At 44.3% G+C, this 16,069-nt stretch overlaps 1 protein-coding gene across 2 annotated transcripts in view; it reads left to right on the top strand.

The window, feature by feature from the left end:
• Nucleotides 1–16,069, top strand: part of LOC128317312 (uncharacterized) — a 30,556-nt gene that overhangs the window by 2,735 nt on the left and 11,752 nt on the right. The window contains exon 5 of one of the 2 annotated variants that reach the window (XR_008300833.1): nucleotides 679–1,648. Coding sequence is in view for 1 of the 2 variants with exons in the window: in XM_053228912.1 (XP_053084887.1) it covers nucleotides 679–905 (227 nt within the window). In the remaining variant the exon portion in view is untranslated. Of the gene's footprint in view, nucleotides 1–678; nucleotides 3,870–16,069 lie in introns of those variants that run through there. The other variant, XM_053228912.1, reaches the window with a different exon arrangement.

Below are 16,069 nucleotides of genomic sequence, written 5' to 3'. Positions count from 1 at the left end.
GTTGATGAAAGAGTTCAGAGGAGAATGACCAGACTGGTCTGAGCTGCCGGGAAGGATACAATAACATGCAAAACCACTCTTTGCATCCGTGGTGAGCATAAACGTATATCGGAACATGTAACATGATGTGGTCTTCTGCTGATGTAGCCAATCACCTCAAGATTCATCAAGATATATATTATTCCAGAATAATACAGAAACATAAAGAGCACGTCTCCCTGCAGAACACACAGGATTCAGATCTAGAGCGCTCAGAGAGCACATCTAGTTAATAAAGCAGGAAGTCAGTCAGGCTCCATCACAGCATCACTCTGCAAGACCCACACCAGTTCTCTCTCAGTGATGGAATGAATCAATAAGAGCTCTGTAGATCTGTATTCGTGTCTCACGCCTCCTCTGGTGTCACCTACGTTTCTGTACGGAAGTAAAAACCAGCACAGAGCTTTAATCCACTTTCAGAGCGGTCAGGCTTTATGTCTGAATTAGAACTGGTGAAGTGTAAAAGAGAAATAAAGTCTGATTCTCTTTGTAGTGTGTTTTTACCTCCGGACACTTTAATATGGATCAAAAACGAACCACATAAACATCCTTTCTGTCCTGCCTCAGTGTGTGGAGGTCTTGCAGACTGATCATGTTGTGATGTTTCTGTTAGATGATTCTTCTGTGTGTGTTTTGCAGAAGACCAGCCAGGTTCGGACATCAGGCAGGAGGGAGGTGTACCAGCGTGGGGGATTGTACTGATGCTGCTGCTGCTGGTTGTAGCTGCATTTGTGGTCCTGATGGTGATGTATGTGCGTCTGAGGAGAGAGAATCAGCAGCTCCGTGAGAAAGATGAAAGGAACGGACACGAGCAGCGCCCAATGAATGGAAATGCTAACCATGATCCAGGAGAAGAGCAGGACTGAGTACACACTGAGCTTACTGAACCCACAAACACTGAACACTATTCTATTATAATAAAATCTTTAGAATAGAATAGAAGAGCTTTATTGTGCTGCACGATCATAGTGAAAGTAAGTTTGAATTTCCTGCTGTTACATGATGGAGAATATGTCAGTAATGTAAATATAGAGTAACGTCCTTTACAGGAAGAAGTGTGCAGTATGAGAGTGAGTGCAAGTGCTGAAACAGCAGGGTGGTGGAGCTGTAGGTCACATACACAAGTGACGGATGTTGTACAATCACAGTGAGGTAACAGTGTCGGGGTCAGGGTTAGGGTGTTAATGGTTCTCAAATCACGCTGAGCAAATTGACTTCAGACGTGTTCAGTGGTGTTTAATGATGCGTTTCAGTCACGTCTAATTCAGCACATGCAGGGAAACGTGGTGCTTTTCTTCATAATTCAGTATTATCCGTAAGAAAGGACCAGAATAAATAACTACTGATGTGATAATCAGAGTGTAGACGAGCCACAGTGTGTAAAACTACTGATCAGGAACTACTGAAACTTCTTTTACTGACTGGTGCTAAGTGAGGATGTGAGTTTACTCCTGTTACATTCCATCCACTGACACCCCGTGCCTTATAGACTTCCCTTTAACCTTTATTACAGGTATTAAACACCTCAGTAAGACCTTTTATAACGCATAATAACTGATGCACTATATCACCCCGTGCCTTATAGACTTCCCTTTAACCTTTATTACAGGTATTAAAGACCTCAGTAAGACCTTTTATAACACATAATAACTGATGCACTATGTCAGGTCACATTACCAGATTGATCTTTATCAATCTGGATCTGATCCTACAGTCATGGTACGAGGAAAGTACACCCTCCTCCAGTTCTATGTTTTTCGTTATCAGAGTTAGTTGTTTAGTTATCAGCATTCTGAATGTTGCTTTACTTTTTGGGAAAAAAATGACTACATATTAAAATCCGTTGTTGTTTTTTTGTGGTAACAATTTTTTTTTTTCAATTTTCAATTTTCAGTAACAATCAATTGTTAGAGATGCGTGTGTGTTATTGTCTGTTTGTCTGGTTGCTTTTATTTCTGAATTTTATGTGAGGTCGTATTATATTTCACTCTTCCTGTTTCAGCTTTACCAAAAATGCCCTCCTCAGGTGTTATTAGTGTTTATGTGAAATATGCAAAGTGTTTTCGCATGAAGGAGATCAGAGGAGACGCGTCTTAATCAGAGACTTCGCTCTTCTTATAAAGTGTTTTTATGGATAAAGTTATGAATGAACCGCATGTAACCATGGTTCCCCGAGGGAACGAGACGCTGCGTCGAAACACTATGGGAACGCCCTCAGCGTGACCACGCTCTGAATCACATGTGTAATCAGTCCAATGGATGGGCGAGAAGCCACGGGCGGGGTGACGACCCGGAAGCTTAAAAGCACAAGCGGTGGATACAGCGGCAGCTTCTGAGAAATGAAGCAAGCGCTCACAGGGATGCCGGAAGTATGGCACTGAGACGCGGCGTCTCGTTCCCTCGGGGAACCATGGTTATATGCATAACCTAGAGACGTTCCCCTTTAGGAACTCGAGCTGCGTTGAAACGATATGGGAACGAGTATGCCCACTTCACCAGACTTACAAATCCCTGCTGAGTGTGGAAGAGCACAGCAAGGGTGAGAGAACAGAAAAGCCTGGAGTGGCTCGCATATCGAGGCCATAGAACCTGACACACACACAGTTAAGCCTCTGCTGGTCGGGCTCCCGAAAGGGAGGAAGACAGAAGGCCTGGAGCACGACAGGCCGTGGTGTAGAGGAGGGAACATAACCCGCTTGAGGGTAGAGAAACGCTTTGGCCAGACCAGGCGCAAAGTCTAAATAAGAGGGGGCCACTGAGGGCCCGAAGATCCCCAACTCTCTTTAGAGAGAGCCTCTAACACCACAGCCAGGTCCCACGGAGGGACACAAGATCGTACCGGAGGCCTCAGCCTCAGCACACCGCGGAGGAAACGTGTAACTAGGGGGTGTCTGCCCACAGACCAACCCTGCGGAGAATCGGGCCTGCAGGAACTCCAGCACCAACTGGGCAGTTAACTGGGCTGAGCTGGTGGTCTCTGCACCAAGAAGGGGAAAGTTTCCACTTCAAGGCATACAGTTTCCTTGTTGAGGGAGCTCTGGATTGGAGAATGGTCTCATCTTTCTTTATCATCATGTTGTAAAAGTACAACAATTCAGCAGAGAAATGTGTCTATAATAAATGTAGGTGTTCATTATTTGTGTACATTAAGCTCTGCTTAGATTTTGTGCACATTGTAATGCACTGTTCTCATTTGTTCTGTATATAATTGTTATCTCTATATCTTACTATTATTTCTATTAGTAGCAGTAATAATACTGCATTTTGTCTTCACACACGTTACCTTTGTAAGGATTTTTTTTTAATGAAAATGTGTTTTTTACTCTGCTGAGCTCTGAGAGCTGCTTATCTACTGATGTACAGTCACTTGAATAGACACTGCAAATGTACTGAATGTGAAAATGTCTTGTTGGTTTGGATCTTTTGTAGTTTTATGTTTTTGATGGCACTGCAGATCCACGTGAGGAGTAGAAAAACCTCATTCAGAAGCTTCTAGAGGTTTTAATATACATATATTATATATATATATATAAAATTTATGCTCTTAATGTAACAGTATAATATATGACTATTGCATTGTTTTAATGAGAATGATTAAATCAGGGTTGCCAGATTTCAGCAGAAAGCTCAGGACTGTGTGTGTTTAGTAACTGTGCATGTGCATGTGTGCGTGTGTGTGTGTGTGTGAGAGAGAGAGAGAGACTACAGTCTCTTTATCACGTCAGTACTCAGCTACATTCTGTCTTCTGTCCTGTGCTTTGTGTCCAAACACATTATCCAGCTTACTGTTTTCTTTTATTAAAATAAAAATAAAACCATGAGAAACCTGATTGTTTATTCGCCGTGTCCTCTGTAGATCAACTGAATTAGAAATAACAATTTAATGTAATTTTTTTTTATCCCTCCACCCCGCCATAGTCCTAGTGATACCCATGTGCTCACACACAGGCCGTGTCTCAGTCCACACACTACTGTAAGTATAAACAGTGATGTTTCTGTTGGTGATGTACTAATGTGATGTAATATTTAGCGCAGCAAATGCAGTTTAGATGGAGAATGCACACATCATGCTGTTGAAAAGCCCTACACACGTGTGGTGACGTGCTCACTCTGTTGCAGTGGGTTTTAGTCTTTGAACAGCAACCCTCCAGATTCCCCTCAGAAAGGAGAACTCTGACACAATTCGAACGCTGCTCGAGACGGAGAAGCCTTATGGCCAGAGCCCGACCCGGGAGGCGGTTCCGTTCGGGCAAGTTATATGTCCCCACCACAGCCTGCCAGCAGGTCCTGGAGTGAGGCCATGACACCCCATTTTCCAGACCCCCAGGAGTGACCAGAACCCTTGAAACCCACTTAGACACAAAGAGAACATGTGAAACTCCACACAGACAGAAACCCGAGCTCAGGATAGAAACCTTATTCACAAATTCAGTTTCTTAACTGCAGTTTCATCAATAACATCTAACCTGCTAACATACACTATATTACCAAAAGTATTCGGTCACCTGCCTTAACTCACATATGAACTTAAGTGCCATCCCATTCCTAACCCATAGGGTTCAATATGATGTCGGTCCACCTTTTGCAGCTATTACAGCTTCAACTCTTCTGGGAAGGCTGTCCACAAGGTTGAGGAGTGTGTTTATAGGAATTTTTGACCATTCTTCCAAAAGCGCATTGGTGAGGTCACACACTGATGTTGGTCGAGAAGGCCTGGCTCTCAGTCTCCGCTCTAATTCATCCCAAAGGTGTTCTATCGGGTTCAGGTCAGGACTCTGTGCAGGCCAGTCAAGTTCATCCACAGCAGACTCTGTCATCCATGTCTTTATGGACCTTGCTTTGTGCACTGGTGCACAGTCATGTTGGAAGAGGAAGGGGCCCGCTCCAAACTGTTCCCACAAGGTTGGGAGCATGGAATTGTCCAAAATGTTTTGGTATCCTGAAGCATTCAAAGTTCCTTTCACTGGAACTAAGGGGCCAAGCCCAACTCCTGAAAAACAACCCCACACCATAATTCCTCCTCCACCAAATTTCACACTCGGCACAATGCAGTCCGAAATGTACCGTTCTCCTGGCAACCTCCAAACCCAGACTCGTCCATCAGATTGCCAGATGGAAAAGCGTGATTCATCACTCCAGAGAACGCGTCTCCACTGCTCTAGAGTCCAGTGGCGGCGTGCTTTACACCACTGCATCTGACGCTTTGCATTGCACTTGGTGATGTGTGGATTGGATGCAGCTGCTCGGCCATGGAAACCCATTCCATGAAGCTCTCTGCGTACTGTACTTGGGCTAATCTGAAGGTCACATGAAGTTTGGAGCTCTGTAGCAATTAACTGTGAAGAAAGTCGACGACCTCTTTGCACTATGTGCTTCAGCATCCGCTGACCCCTCTCCGTCAGTTTACGTGGCCTACCACTTCGTGGCTGAGTTGCTGTTGTTCCCAAACTCTTCCATTTTGTTATGATAAAGCTGACAGTTGACTGTGGAATATTTAGGAGCGAGGAAATTTCACGACTGGATTTGTTGCACAGGTGGCATCCTATGACAGTTCCACGCTGGAATTCACTGAGCTCCTGAGAGCGGCCCATTCTTTCACAAATGTTTGTAAAAACAGTCTGCATGCCTAAGTGCTTGATTTTATACACCTGTGGCCAGGCCAAGTGATTACGACACCTGATTCTGATCATTTGGATGGGTGACCGAATACTTTTGGTAATATAGTGTACTTTAATCCTCAGGAATATATTTTCAATTAGATCATGATTTTTGTCAAATTACAAGACTATATTACTATGACTTCATGACTGTTATATATTTTTAAATGCTTTAATAGATATAGGTTTGAGCAGCAGCGGGAAACAGAGCTGAAATCTCACTAACATTTCTTACAGCTTGAACATGTAGTGTTACATAACAAGCTCAGGGCTTCAGGATAAAAATACTATGATATAATGATTAAATATCTGATATTAATGGATTGATTAAACAGAGAAAAGTCAATTCATAGTAGTTCTGTTCTCTCACCTGTAGATGAAGCCGTGAAGCTGTAATATCACTCAGCACAAGTCTGGAGTTATTGGGCGAAAGCTGTGGTGAGAAACTTCAGGAAAACACTCTGATCAGAATTATTTCAGTTAATATATATATATATATATAGTGTCTGTGTGTAGCTTGGTTCAAACTGTTAAGTATTAATCTTCTACATGAAGGCAGAGTGAAGCAAAACTTTATAGAAGTTTTCTTGGTGTTCTGTAAAATGACCACTAGGGGGCGCTCTATACTTCATTCTATAGTTCACTGTCCTTATTAAAAACCACCAACAACAAAGAAAGAAAGCTTGGGCTAATTTTTGACCAAGAGGTAAAGTCTGAAAAATGAATCAATGCAGCTGTTAAAAACTTCTTTCAGCTCAGAACAATCAGCAAAATGAAACTATTTCTTTCCTTCCATGACCTAAGAAAAGCTGTTGATGCTTTAATTTGATCCCATCTGGACTATTGTAATGCCTCGTATGCTGGGATCAGCCAGTCATCTGTCACACGTCTCTAACTAGTTCACAAAGCTGCAGCTCTGCTACTTTCTGCTCCGATGAAGAGGATCATGACTCTAGTGTAGCTTCCCTTCACTGGCTTCAGGTTCGTTTAGGAATGAATATAAGCAGAGCCGGATTACTGACTGGTTCTAATGGACTCGAGCCCGATTACTGACTGGGCCTAATGGGCTCGAGCCGGATTACTGACTGGTTCTAATGGACTCGAGCCCGATTACTGACTGGGTCTAATGGGATCGAGCCGGATTACTGACTGGTTCTAATGGACTCGAGCCCGATTACTGACTGGTTCTAATGGACTCGAGCCCGATTACTGACTGGTTCTAATGGACTCGAGCCCGATTACTGACTGGGTCTAATGGGATCGAGCCGGATTACTGACTGGTTCTAATGGACTCGAGCCCGATTACTGACTGGGCCTAATGGGATCGAGCCGGATTACTGACTGGTTCTAATGGACTCGAGCCCGATTACTGACTGGTTCTAATGGACTCGAGCCCGATTACTGACTGGGTCTAATGGGATCGAGCCGGATTACTGACTGGTTCTAATGGACTCGAGCCCGATTACTGACTGGGCCTAATGGGCTCGAGCCGGATTACTGACTGGTTCTAATGGACTCGAGCCCGATTGCTGACTGGGTCTAATGGGATCGAGCCGGATTACTGACTGGTTCTAATGGGATCGAGCCCGATTGCTGACTGGGTCTAATGGACTCGAGCCGGATTACTGACTGGTTCTAATGGACTCGAGCCCGATTACTGACTGGGCCTAATGGACTCGAGCCCGATTACTGACTGGTTCTAATGGGCTCGAGCCGGATTACTGACGGGGCCTAATGGACTCGAGCCGGATTACTGACTGGGTCTAATGGGATCGAGCCGGATTACTGACTGGTTCTAATGGACTCGGGCTGGATTACTGACTGGGTCTAATGGGCTCGAGCCGGATTACTGACTGGGCCTAATGGACTCTGGCTGGATTACTGACTGGGCCTAATGGGCACGAGCCAGATTACTGACTGGGTCTAATGGACTCGAGCCGGATTACTGACTGGGCCTAATGGACTCGAGCCGGATTACTGACTGGGTCTAATGGGCTGGAGCCGGATTACTGACTGGGTCTAATGGGACCGAGCCCGATTACTGACTGGGTCTAATGGACTCGAGCCGGACTACTGACTGGTTCTAATGGACTCGAGCCTGATTACTGACTACTCTAGCCGGATTACTGTCTGGGCCTAATGGGCTCGAGCCCGATTACTGACCGGGCCTAATGGGATCGAGCTGGATTACTGACTGGGCCTAATGGGCTCGAGCCGGATTATTGTCTGGGTGTAATGGGATCGAGCCGGATTACTGACTGGGCCTAATGGACTCGAGCCGGATTACTGACTGGGCCTAATGGACTCGAGCCGGATTACTGACTGGGTCTAATGGACTCCAGCCGGATTACTGACTGGTTCTAATGGGCTCGAGCCCGATTACTGACTGGGCCTAATGGACTCGAGCCGGACTACTGACTGGGCCTAATGGATTCGAGCCGGATTACTGACGGGGTCTAATGGGCTCGGGCCGGATTACTGACTGGTTCTAATGGACTCGGGCCTGATTACTGATGGGGCCTAATGGATTCAAGCCGGATTAGTGACTGGGTCTAATGGGATCGAGCCCGATTGCTGACTGGGTCTAATGGACTCGAGCCGGATTACTGACTGGGCCTAATGGGATCGAGCCCGATTACTGACTCGTTCTAAAGGGCTCAAGCCGGATTACTGACTGGGTCTAATGGGATCGAGCCGGATTGCTGACTGGGTCTAATGGACTCGAGCCGGTCTACTGACTGGTTCTTATGGACTCAAGCCCGATTACTGACTACTCTAGCCGGATTACTGACTGGGTGTAATGGGATTGAGCCGGATTACTGACTGGACCTAATGGACTCGAGCCGGATTACTGACTGGTCCTAATGGGCTCAAGCCGGATTACTGACTGGTTCTAATGGGCTCGGGCTGGATTACTGACTGGGTCTAATGGACTCAAGCCCGATTACTGACTGGACCTAATGGGATCGAGCCCGATTACTGACTGGTTCTAATGGGCACGAGCCGGATTACTGACTGGTTCTAATGGACATGAGCCCGATTACTGACTGGGCCTAATGGACTCGAGCCGGATTACTGACTGGGTCTAATGGACTCCAGCCGGATTACTGACTGGGCCTAATGGGACCGAGCTGGATTACTGACTGGTTCTAATGGATCGAGTTTACGTTCAATCACACAACATCTAGTTATGAAATGAGCTAATGAATGTAAAGTCACAGAATCGGAAATAAATTCCAAAATGTTATTGGTGTGTAAGTGAATATAAAAAACATGAATTTCTGTAAACCTGCACTAAATGTGTTGATGATAATTAAATGCACAAAGGAAAAAGAAAGCAGAGAATGTTCATGTTCCCTAACAGGGCTGATTATGAAATGAATTCAGATGGGCCTGTAGCTATGAGAGGGGTGTAGTTTCACAGGTTAACACACTGGGGCTCGGTTGCTGTGGCCTACTGAGTGTGCTGGAGTTCCACACTTCAGGATCAGATCATCTTCTCGTCGTCCCTCTCACTGTCTCCTGTGAAACTACACAGCTTCTTTTAATCACACTCAGACGTAACCATCCACAGCCTTCAAGGTGAACACTGACTGCCAAAGTTCATATGAGGTGCTTAGATATGGTCCTGTCTGTTCTGTCAGTTACAGCAGGTGTCCTGGATACCCAAGTGGCACTGGACCACTACGATTCATTACCAGATCGGACCATACAGCTGTTACACACAGGGTTCATATTAGCTTTTATCATAACATTAAATACTAATGAATTAAAACTAATGCTAGCCTTGTGCAATAATGAATTTTCCCTGCTGATGATTTTTACATTTTAGAATATCGTGATAAACAATTTCATTGTCTAGAAACTTTAGCCTGATGAGAGGGAAAAGAGAGATCAGAACACACCTGCACAGATCATTCCACATTCACAAGTCCATTTGCTCCTCTGAGGTTCCTGGGGAGAAAACACTGCTCTTCTGCTGGAGTTTGGAGTGAGAACTCATACTAGCCTGCTCTGATGGCTTTTGTGGAGCTCCTACACTGAAGAACAATTACAGACTCTGGGAACAGATTCAGAGTTCTACTGTTTTCAAGCCTTACATTTATAACATCTTACAAGTTTAACAGCTTTAACATTTTCACTGTTAGTATTTTTGTCCACATTAAATCAAAGTGTCGGATTTTAACCAGATTAACCAAGATAATCAATCTAGAAATAAATCTCTGTTCCAAATATGCGCATGCGCAGTGCAGATCAGGCACAAAACAGAAGGAAACTCCCTTCTCCAGACTGAAGGTAAAGGATCCTCCTCTCAGTGCGCTGTAACAGACACTGATTTTATTTCAGCTTCATCTTTATCCCTTCAGACAGCGCACTGAGAGTCTCCTCCTTCTGACTGAGAAATTCAGACGCCATGCGGCTTCACTTCTCTCCCTGCTCTCTAACCGGATAATGACCTTTAAACCTTCTTTATTTTTGTTTGTTATTTTTTACCTGTGCTGCTGTAGAGTGGCGGTGTTTGGCTGCTCAGAGGGCTTTTCTTGTGGACTTGCCTCTGCTTTGAGTCAGTGAGTGCTAACAGAGCTAACAGAGCTGGTGTGTAGAAGCTCTTGCTGTGTGTCAGTGCTGGAAGGTGTGTTAATGCTTTATTCCAGGTGAGTACTGAAGAGAAAATGACACTGTGATATTTTACACAGCTGATGTTCACACTGATCCAGCTGCACTCTTTGTCTTTATTTACCTGCGTGGACAGATAAGGCTAGGAAATGTTTGGAGTTTAACAGGAGATTAAATCCACCGTCATGTAGGACAGAAGTGAAAACACTCAGGTTTCTCTGTTCTGTCCTGAAACTAAACTGTTTATGGCGTTATGAGGTGGAGAGACTGCTGCACTTCCGATGTGTGTTAGTGGGGCTTCATTTTATACAAACACAATCATTTCCTATATCAAACCCTGAAACACATCACATACCTTTATACTCACATAGTAGTGCTGTGTGTGTGTGTGTGGTGGTTGTGCTGGTAGTCAGTGGTCTGTGTGTGTGTGTGTGTGTGTGTGTGTGTGTGTGTTATAGTGGAGTTTAACAGGAGATTAAATTCATCGTCAGACAGAAGTGAAAACACTCAGGTTTCTCTGTTCTGTCCTGAAACTAAACTGTATATGGTGTTATGAGGTGGAGAGAGTGCAGTGGCTGAGTACTTCCGATGTGTGGATTTGGAGGAGCAGCGCGGTCGTGCTGTTTGTGGGTGGAGTTTTGGGGGAGTAACATCACTGCATAATGAAAACAGGAGCTAAAAGGGAACCCATTCTCATCTGAGCGACACTGGATAGTGCAATTATAAATAATTCCCTCCTATAACTGTGTACTACATGGACAAATAGTGCAATTGTCCAACCAGTAAATTCATCACAGTTTTCACGTGAAGTCTGTTTTGTTGAACTTATCCACTGTCCACTGACGGAGACCTGAGTACAAAGCTGCTCGTGGCCACCCCCAGCAGCAGCGAGCAATCTCATCTGATGAGAACTCCAACCAGAAGTAGGGCATCAGGATGGCTCAGGCAGGTCCGGAGAGCAGACCGGGTCAGGATCACTGGTATCTCAGGAGTAGCATGTGTAGCACGACAGTCAGAAAGAGAGAGATAGAGGGAAAGAGATTGTTAGGTAAGCATTTGTCCTCTATTGGTTAAAGACAATGTACTTTGCATGCAGAGTGCAATCAGGGCAAGACTAGCTATGACAGCATAACTAAAAGGGAGAGCCAGAAGCTAACACAGACATGAGGGCGTCCTGGGACATAAAGCTCCAGCCACTCCACCGTCGACAAACCTGAGTGAACGTGTGAGAGTGGGGGGGCGACAGCATCCAAACATCCCAGTTCACCACAACACTCTATGCCTGTGAACCCTCCAGACCTGCCCCTGTACCTAAGAAAAAACTATTCACACAAGGCTTGACTAAACAATAATAATTCAGCTTAGACTAATAAATGTTTTCAGCTTAGACTTAAACACTGAGACTGTGTCTGAGCCCCGAACACTAAGTGGAAGGCTGTTCCATAACTGTGGGGCTTTGTAAGAGAAAGCTCTACCCCCTGCTGTAGCCCTCACTATTCGAGGTACCAACAAATAGCCTGCACCTTTTGATCTAAGTAGGCGTGGCGGATCATAAGGGACCAAAAGTTCGCTCAGGTACTGTGGCGCGAGACCATTTAGTGCTTTATAGGTCAAAAGTTGTATTTCATAATCATTACGAAATTTGATTGGGAGCCAATGCAGCGTGGATAAGATAGGGGTGTTGTGGTCATATCTTCTGATTCTAGTAAGGACTCTTGCTGCAGCATTCTGTACTAACTGGAGCTTGTTTATGCATCTACTGGAACATCCAGACAGAAAAGCATTAAAATAATCCAACCTAGAGGTAACAAAAGCATGAGCTAGTTTTTTTGCATCATGTAGTGACAATATATTTCTTATCTTGTTATATTTCTCTTCTTATCCACACCATCTCGGTCTCTAGGCTCTGCTGGTTCTCTTACTCTGTACCAGCCTCGCTGTAAACTCATAACTATGGGTGGGAGGTCATTCTCTTGTATTGCTCCCAGGTTGTGGAATTCTCTGCCTCTTCCTATTAGGAATGCTCCGTCTTTTGATTGTTTTAAGAAATTACTCAAAACATATCTCTTTAGAGAAGCTTTTAAGTTATAATCTTACAGTTGTTGTCATTGTTGTTATTGTGTTGTCATTGTGATTGCTATTATGGAGTTGTGTTGTTTCTTTTATTGTTGTTTTATACTGTTGTAGCACCTTGAGTGTAAGAAAGGCGCATTATAAATAAAATTTATTATTATCTTAGCAATATTCATGAAATGAAAGAAAGTGATCCTAGTTATATTATCTACATTAGCTTCAAATGAAAGACTGGAGTCAATAATCACACCAAGGTCTTTTACTGCTGCACATGATGAAACAGAAAGCCATCCAGAGTTACCATGTAATCAGAAAGCTTACTTCTAGCTGCATGTGGTCCTAGTCGAAGTCAAAGTCAAAAGTCAAAGTCTGCTTTATTGTCAATTATGCCACATGTTCAGCACATACAGAGAATTGTTACATTACTCTCAGACCCTAGGTGCGTACAGATAACAGACACACACACACACACACACACACACACACAAAAAAAAGGATGTAAAAATACAAATGGATACATATAAATATAGTATAAATATAGATCCACAAGGCACAACAGATAGAGTGCAAATAGTGCAGATGTAAAGGGAGTAGTGCAAAGAGCTTATCAGACTGTTTAAAGTGACAAAGTTAAAGTGTCAGAAGAGGTCGTTTACAGTCCAATGCTGTATGAGGTAGAGCATAGACTAATACTGCACAGGTGACTGGTGCAGGTCTGTGTGTGTGTGTGTGTCTGTGTGTGTGTGTGTGTGTGGGGGGGGGGGGGGGGTCAGAGGTCAGAGTTTGTCAGTGCATGGTGCAGAAGAGGGGAGGCAGAGACCCGGGAGAGAGTTGAGCTTCCTGACAGTCTGGTGGATGAAGCTGTCCTTCAGTCTACTGGTCCTGGCCTGAAGACTCTGCAGTCTTCTCCCTGATGGCAGCAGACTGAAGAAGCTGTGTGTCGAGGGCTTTGCGGGTGAGACGGGTGCTGTAAATGTCTTGGAGGGAGGGGAGAGAGACACCAACAATCTTCTCAGCTGCTCTCACTATGCGTTGGAGGGTTTTTCGGCAGGACGCGTTGCAGGCGCCATACCACACAGTGATGCAGCTCGTCAGAATGCTCTTGATGGTGCCTCTGTAGAAGGTGCACATGATGGGGGCCGGGGCTCTGGCTCTCTTCAGTTTGCGCAGGAAGTAGAGACGCTGCTGTGATTTCTTGACCAGTGATGCAGTGTTGTCAGTCCAGGAGAGGTTTTCTGTAATGTGCACACCCAGGAACTTAGTGCTGCTCACTCTTTCCACAGTCGCACCGTTGATAGTCAGAGGAGCATGCTGAGTGTGCGCTCTCCTGAAGTCGACAACAATCTCCTTTGTCTTCTCCACATTCAGAGAGAGATTGTTGTCTTTGCACCAACTGGCCAGGCAGCTCACCTCGCTCCTGTAGTCTGTCTCATCTTTGTTGCTAATGAGACCCACCACAGTCGTGTTGTCCGCAAACTTAATGAAGAGATTGGAGCTGTGTGACAGTGTGCAGTCATGGGTCAGCAGAGTGAAGAGAAAGGGGCTCAGCACACATCCTTGAGGGGCCCCTGTGTTCAATGTGATGGTGCTGGATGTGTTGCCGCCGACCCGTACTGCTTGAGGCCTCCCAGTCAGGAAGTCCAACATCCAGTTGTTGAGTCCCAGCTGGACCAATTTGTGAATGAGCTGTTGAGGGATGATTGTGCTGAACTGAAATCTATGAACAGCATTCTAACGTATGAGTCTTTTTAAAACAGAGCCTTGCGGGACACAAACTTTACCTTAGTATGAGAAGAGAAGTCATTTACAAACTGATAACGATCGGTCAAATAAGACCTGAGCCAGGAAAGGGCCGTTCCCCTAATGCCTACTACGATTTTTAGTCTATCGAGGAGAATAGCATGATCAATGGTATCAAAAGCTGCACTAAGGTCAAGCAGCACAAGCAAGGAGACACAACCCTGATCAGAGGCCAGTAGTAGGTCATTTACCACTTTAACCAGCGCTGTCTCTGTGCTATGATGAGGCTTAAATCCTGACTGATACATTTCATAAATGTTAATCCTATGTAGGTAAGAACTGCTGTGCTACAACTTTTTCTAGGATCTTGGAGATAAAAGGGAGGCTTGATAATGATTTGAGATAGCTTCAGGCTATGGAAATGTGACTATATTTTTTATATTTAATCCGACTGTTAGTATTAAATCAAGAGTGTGACCACCACTATGAGTGGGTCCTATTACGTTCTGAGTAACCTCTACTGAACCTAGAATGGACACAACTGCTGTTCTCAGAGGGTCTTCTGGATTATCAAAATGAATATTAATGTCTCCAGCAATTAATGCTTTGTCTAAAGAAACAACCAGGTTAGAGATGAAATCGGCAAATTCACAAAGGAATTCAGAATATGGCCCTGGGGGTCTGTAGGTAATAATTAGCAGAATAGACTGGGTAGACTTATTTTTAGTGGCTATGTATGTTATGTTAGTATAAAGAACTTCAAACACGTTGAATTTATGACTAGGTTTTTGTGTGACGGCTAGATTATCATTATAAATGACTGTGACACCTCCTCCTCTGCCAGTTAGACGGGGCTGATGTATGTAACTGTACCCGGGAGGACTAGCTTCATTTAATGCTATACACTCATTTGGTTTAATCCACATTTCTGTTAAACACAGTACATCAAACCTCTGATCAGTAATAGTTTCGTTAACAATAAGCGCTTTAGACGTAAGAGATCTAATATTTAACAGTCCTAGCTTCAGATCAAAATGCTGGCTATGCGTTCAGTTTGATTAAATTTTATGTTAATTAGGTTACTAAAACAAAATGTCTGAGCATTTCTACATTTTTGTTTAGCTCGGGGAACAGACATAGACTCAATATGTTGAAACTTGAGTGACGACTCAGTGCAGCTAGTAGACGGTCGGTTTAGCCTGCTTGTCTGCTCCTTGGCCTTGGCCCTGGCTTGTTACTGATTAACTAGGCCTGTTCTGAGACTATGTGCTATGCTGCAAGAAATGAGAGTAGCACCTTCACGAGTGGGATGGACACCATCCCGCCCTAACAGGCCAGCCTTCCCCTCAAAAGCCTTGCCGTCTGGTCGATGCTACAGAGCACTGAGCACCAGAACGGCCAGGCACAGGAACAGTTTCTTTCCTCAGGTAATCCATCTCATGAACACTTGACATAAAACATGGCACACAACACTATCATACATTTATTTACTTAATACACATAGTTATTTACTTTTCAAATTTGCACATAACATACCTGTACATACAAAATTGCACATAACATACCTGTACATACAAATTGTCTATTCTGTATATTGTGTTTTTGCTATTTGTACATTGTCTATTTGTATATTTGTATATTATTCTTCTTATTGTCTCTGTCTTGTCTTGTCACTGTCATTCTGTTGCACTGTGGAGCTTCTGTCACTAAAACAAATTCCTTGTATGTGTAAACATACCTGGCAATAAAGTTCATTCTGATTCTGATTCTGATTCTGAAAACTACTCCAATTATCTGTAAAGCTCACATTGTTTTTGGAGCACCACCTGGACATCCAGCAGTTCAGCGACCATAACCTGCTGTAAGCTACTGGATGTGCACCTCTAATGCTGCAATCTTCTCTGTCAGAGAGCCAACTAACATACACTTAGTACAGAGAAAGC

The sequence above is a fragment of the Pangasianodon hypophthalmus genome, chromosome 24 (genome assembly GCF_027358585.1).
Source record: "Pangasianodon hypophthalmus isolate fPanHyp1 chromosome 24, fPanHyp1.pri, whole genome shotgun sequence".
Taxonomy (NCBI): domain Eukaryota; kingdom Metazoa; phylum Chordata; class Actinopteri; order Siluriformes; family Pangasiidae; genus Pangasianodon; species Pangasianodon hypophthalmus.
The sequence above is the reverse complement of the archived record's forward strand: the minus strand, read 5'-3'. Positions and strand labels throughout refer to the sequence as shown.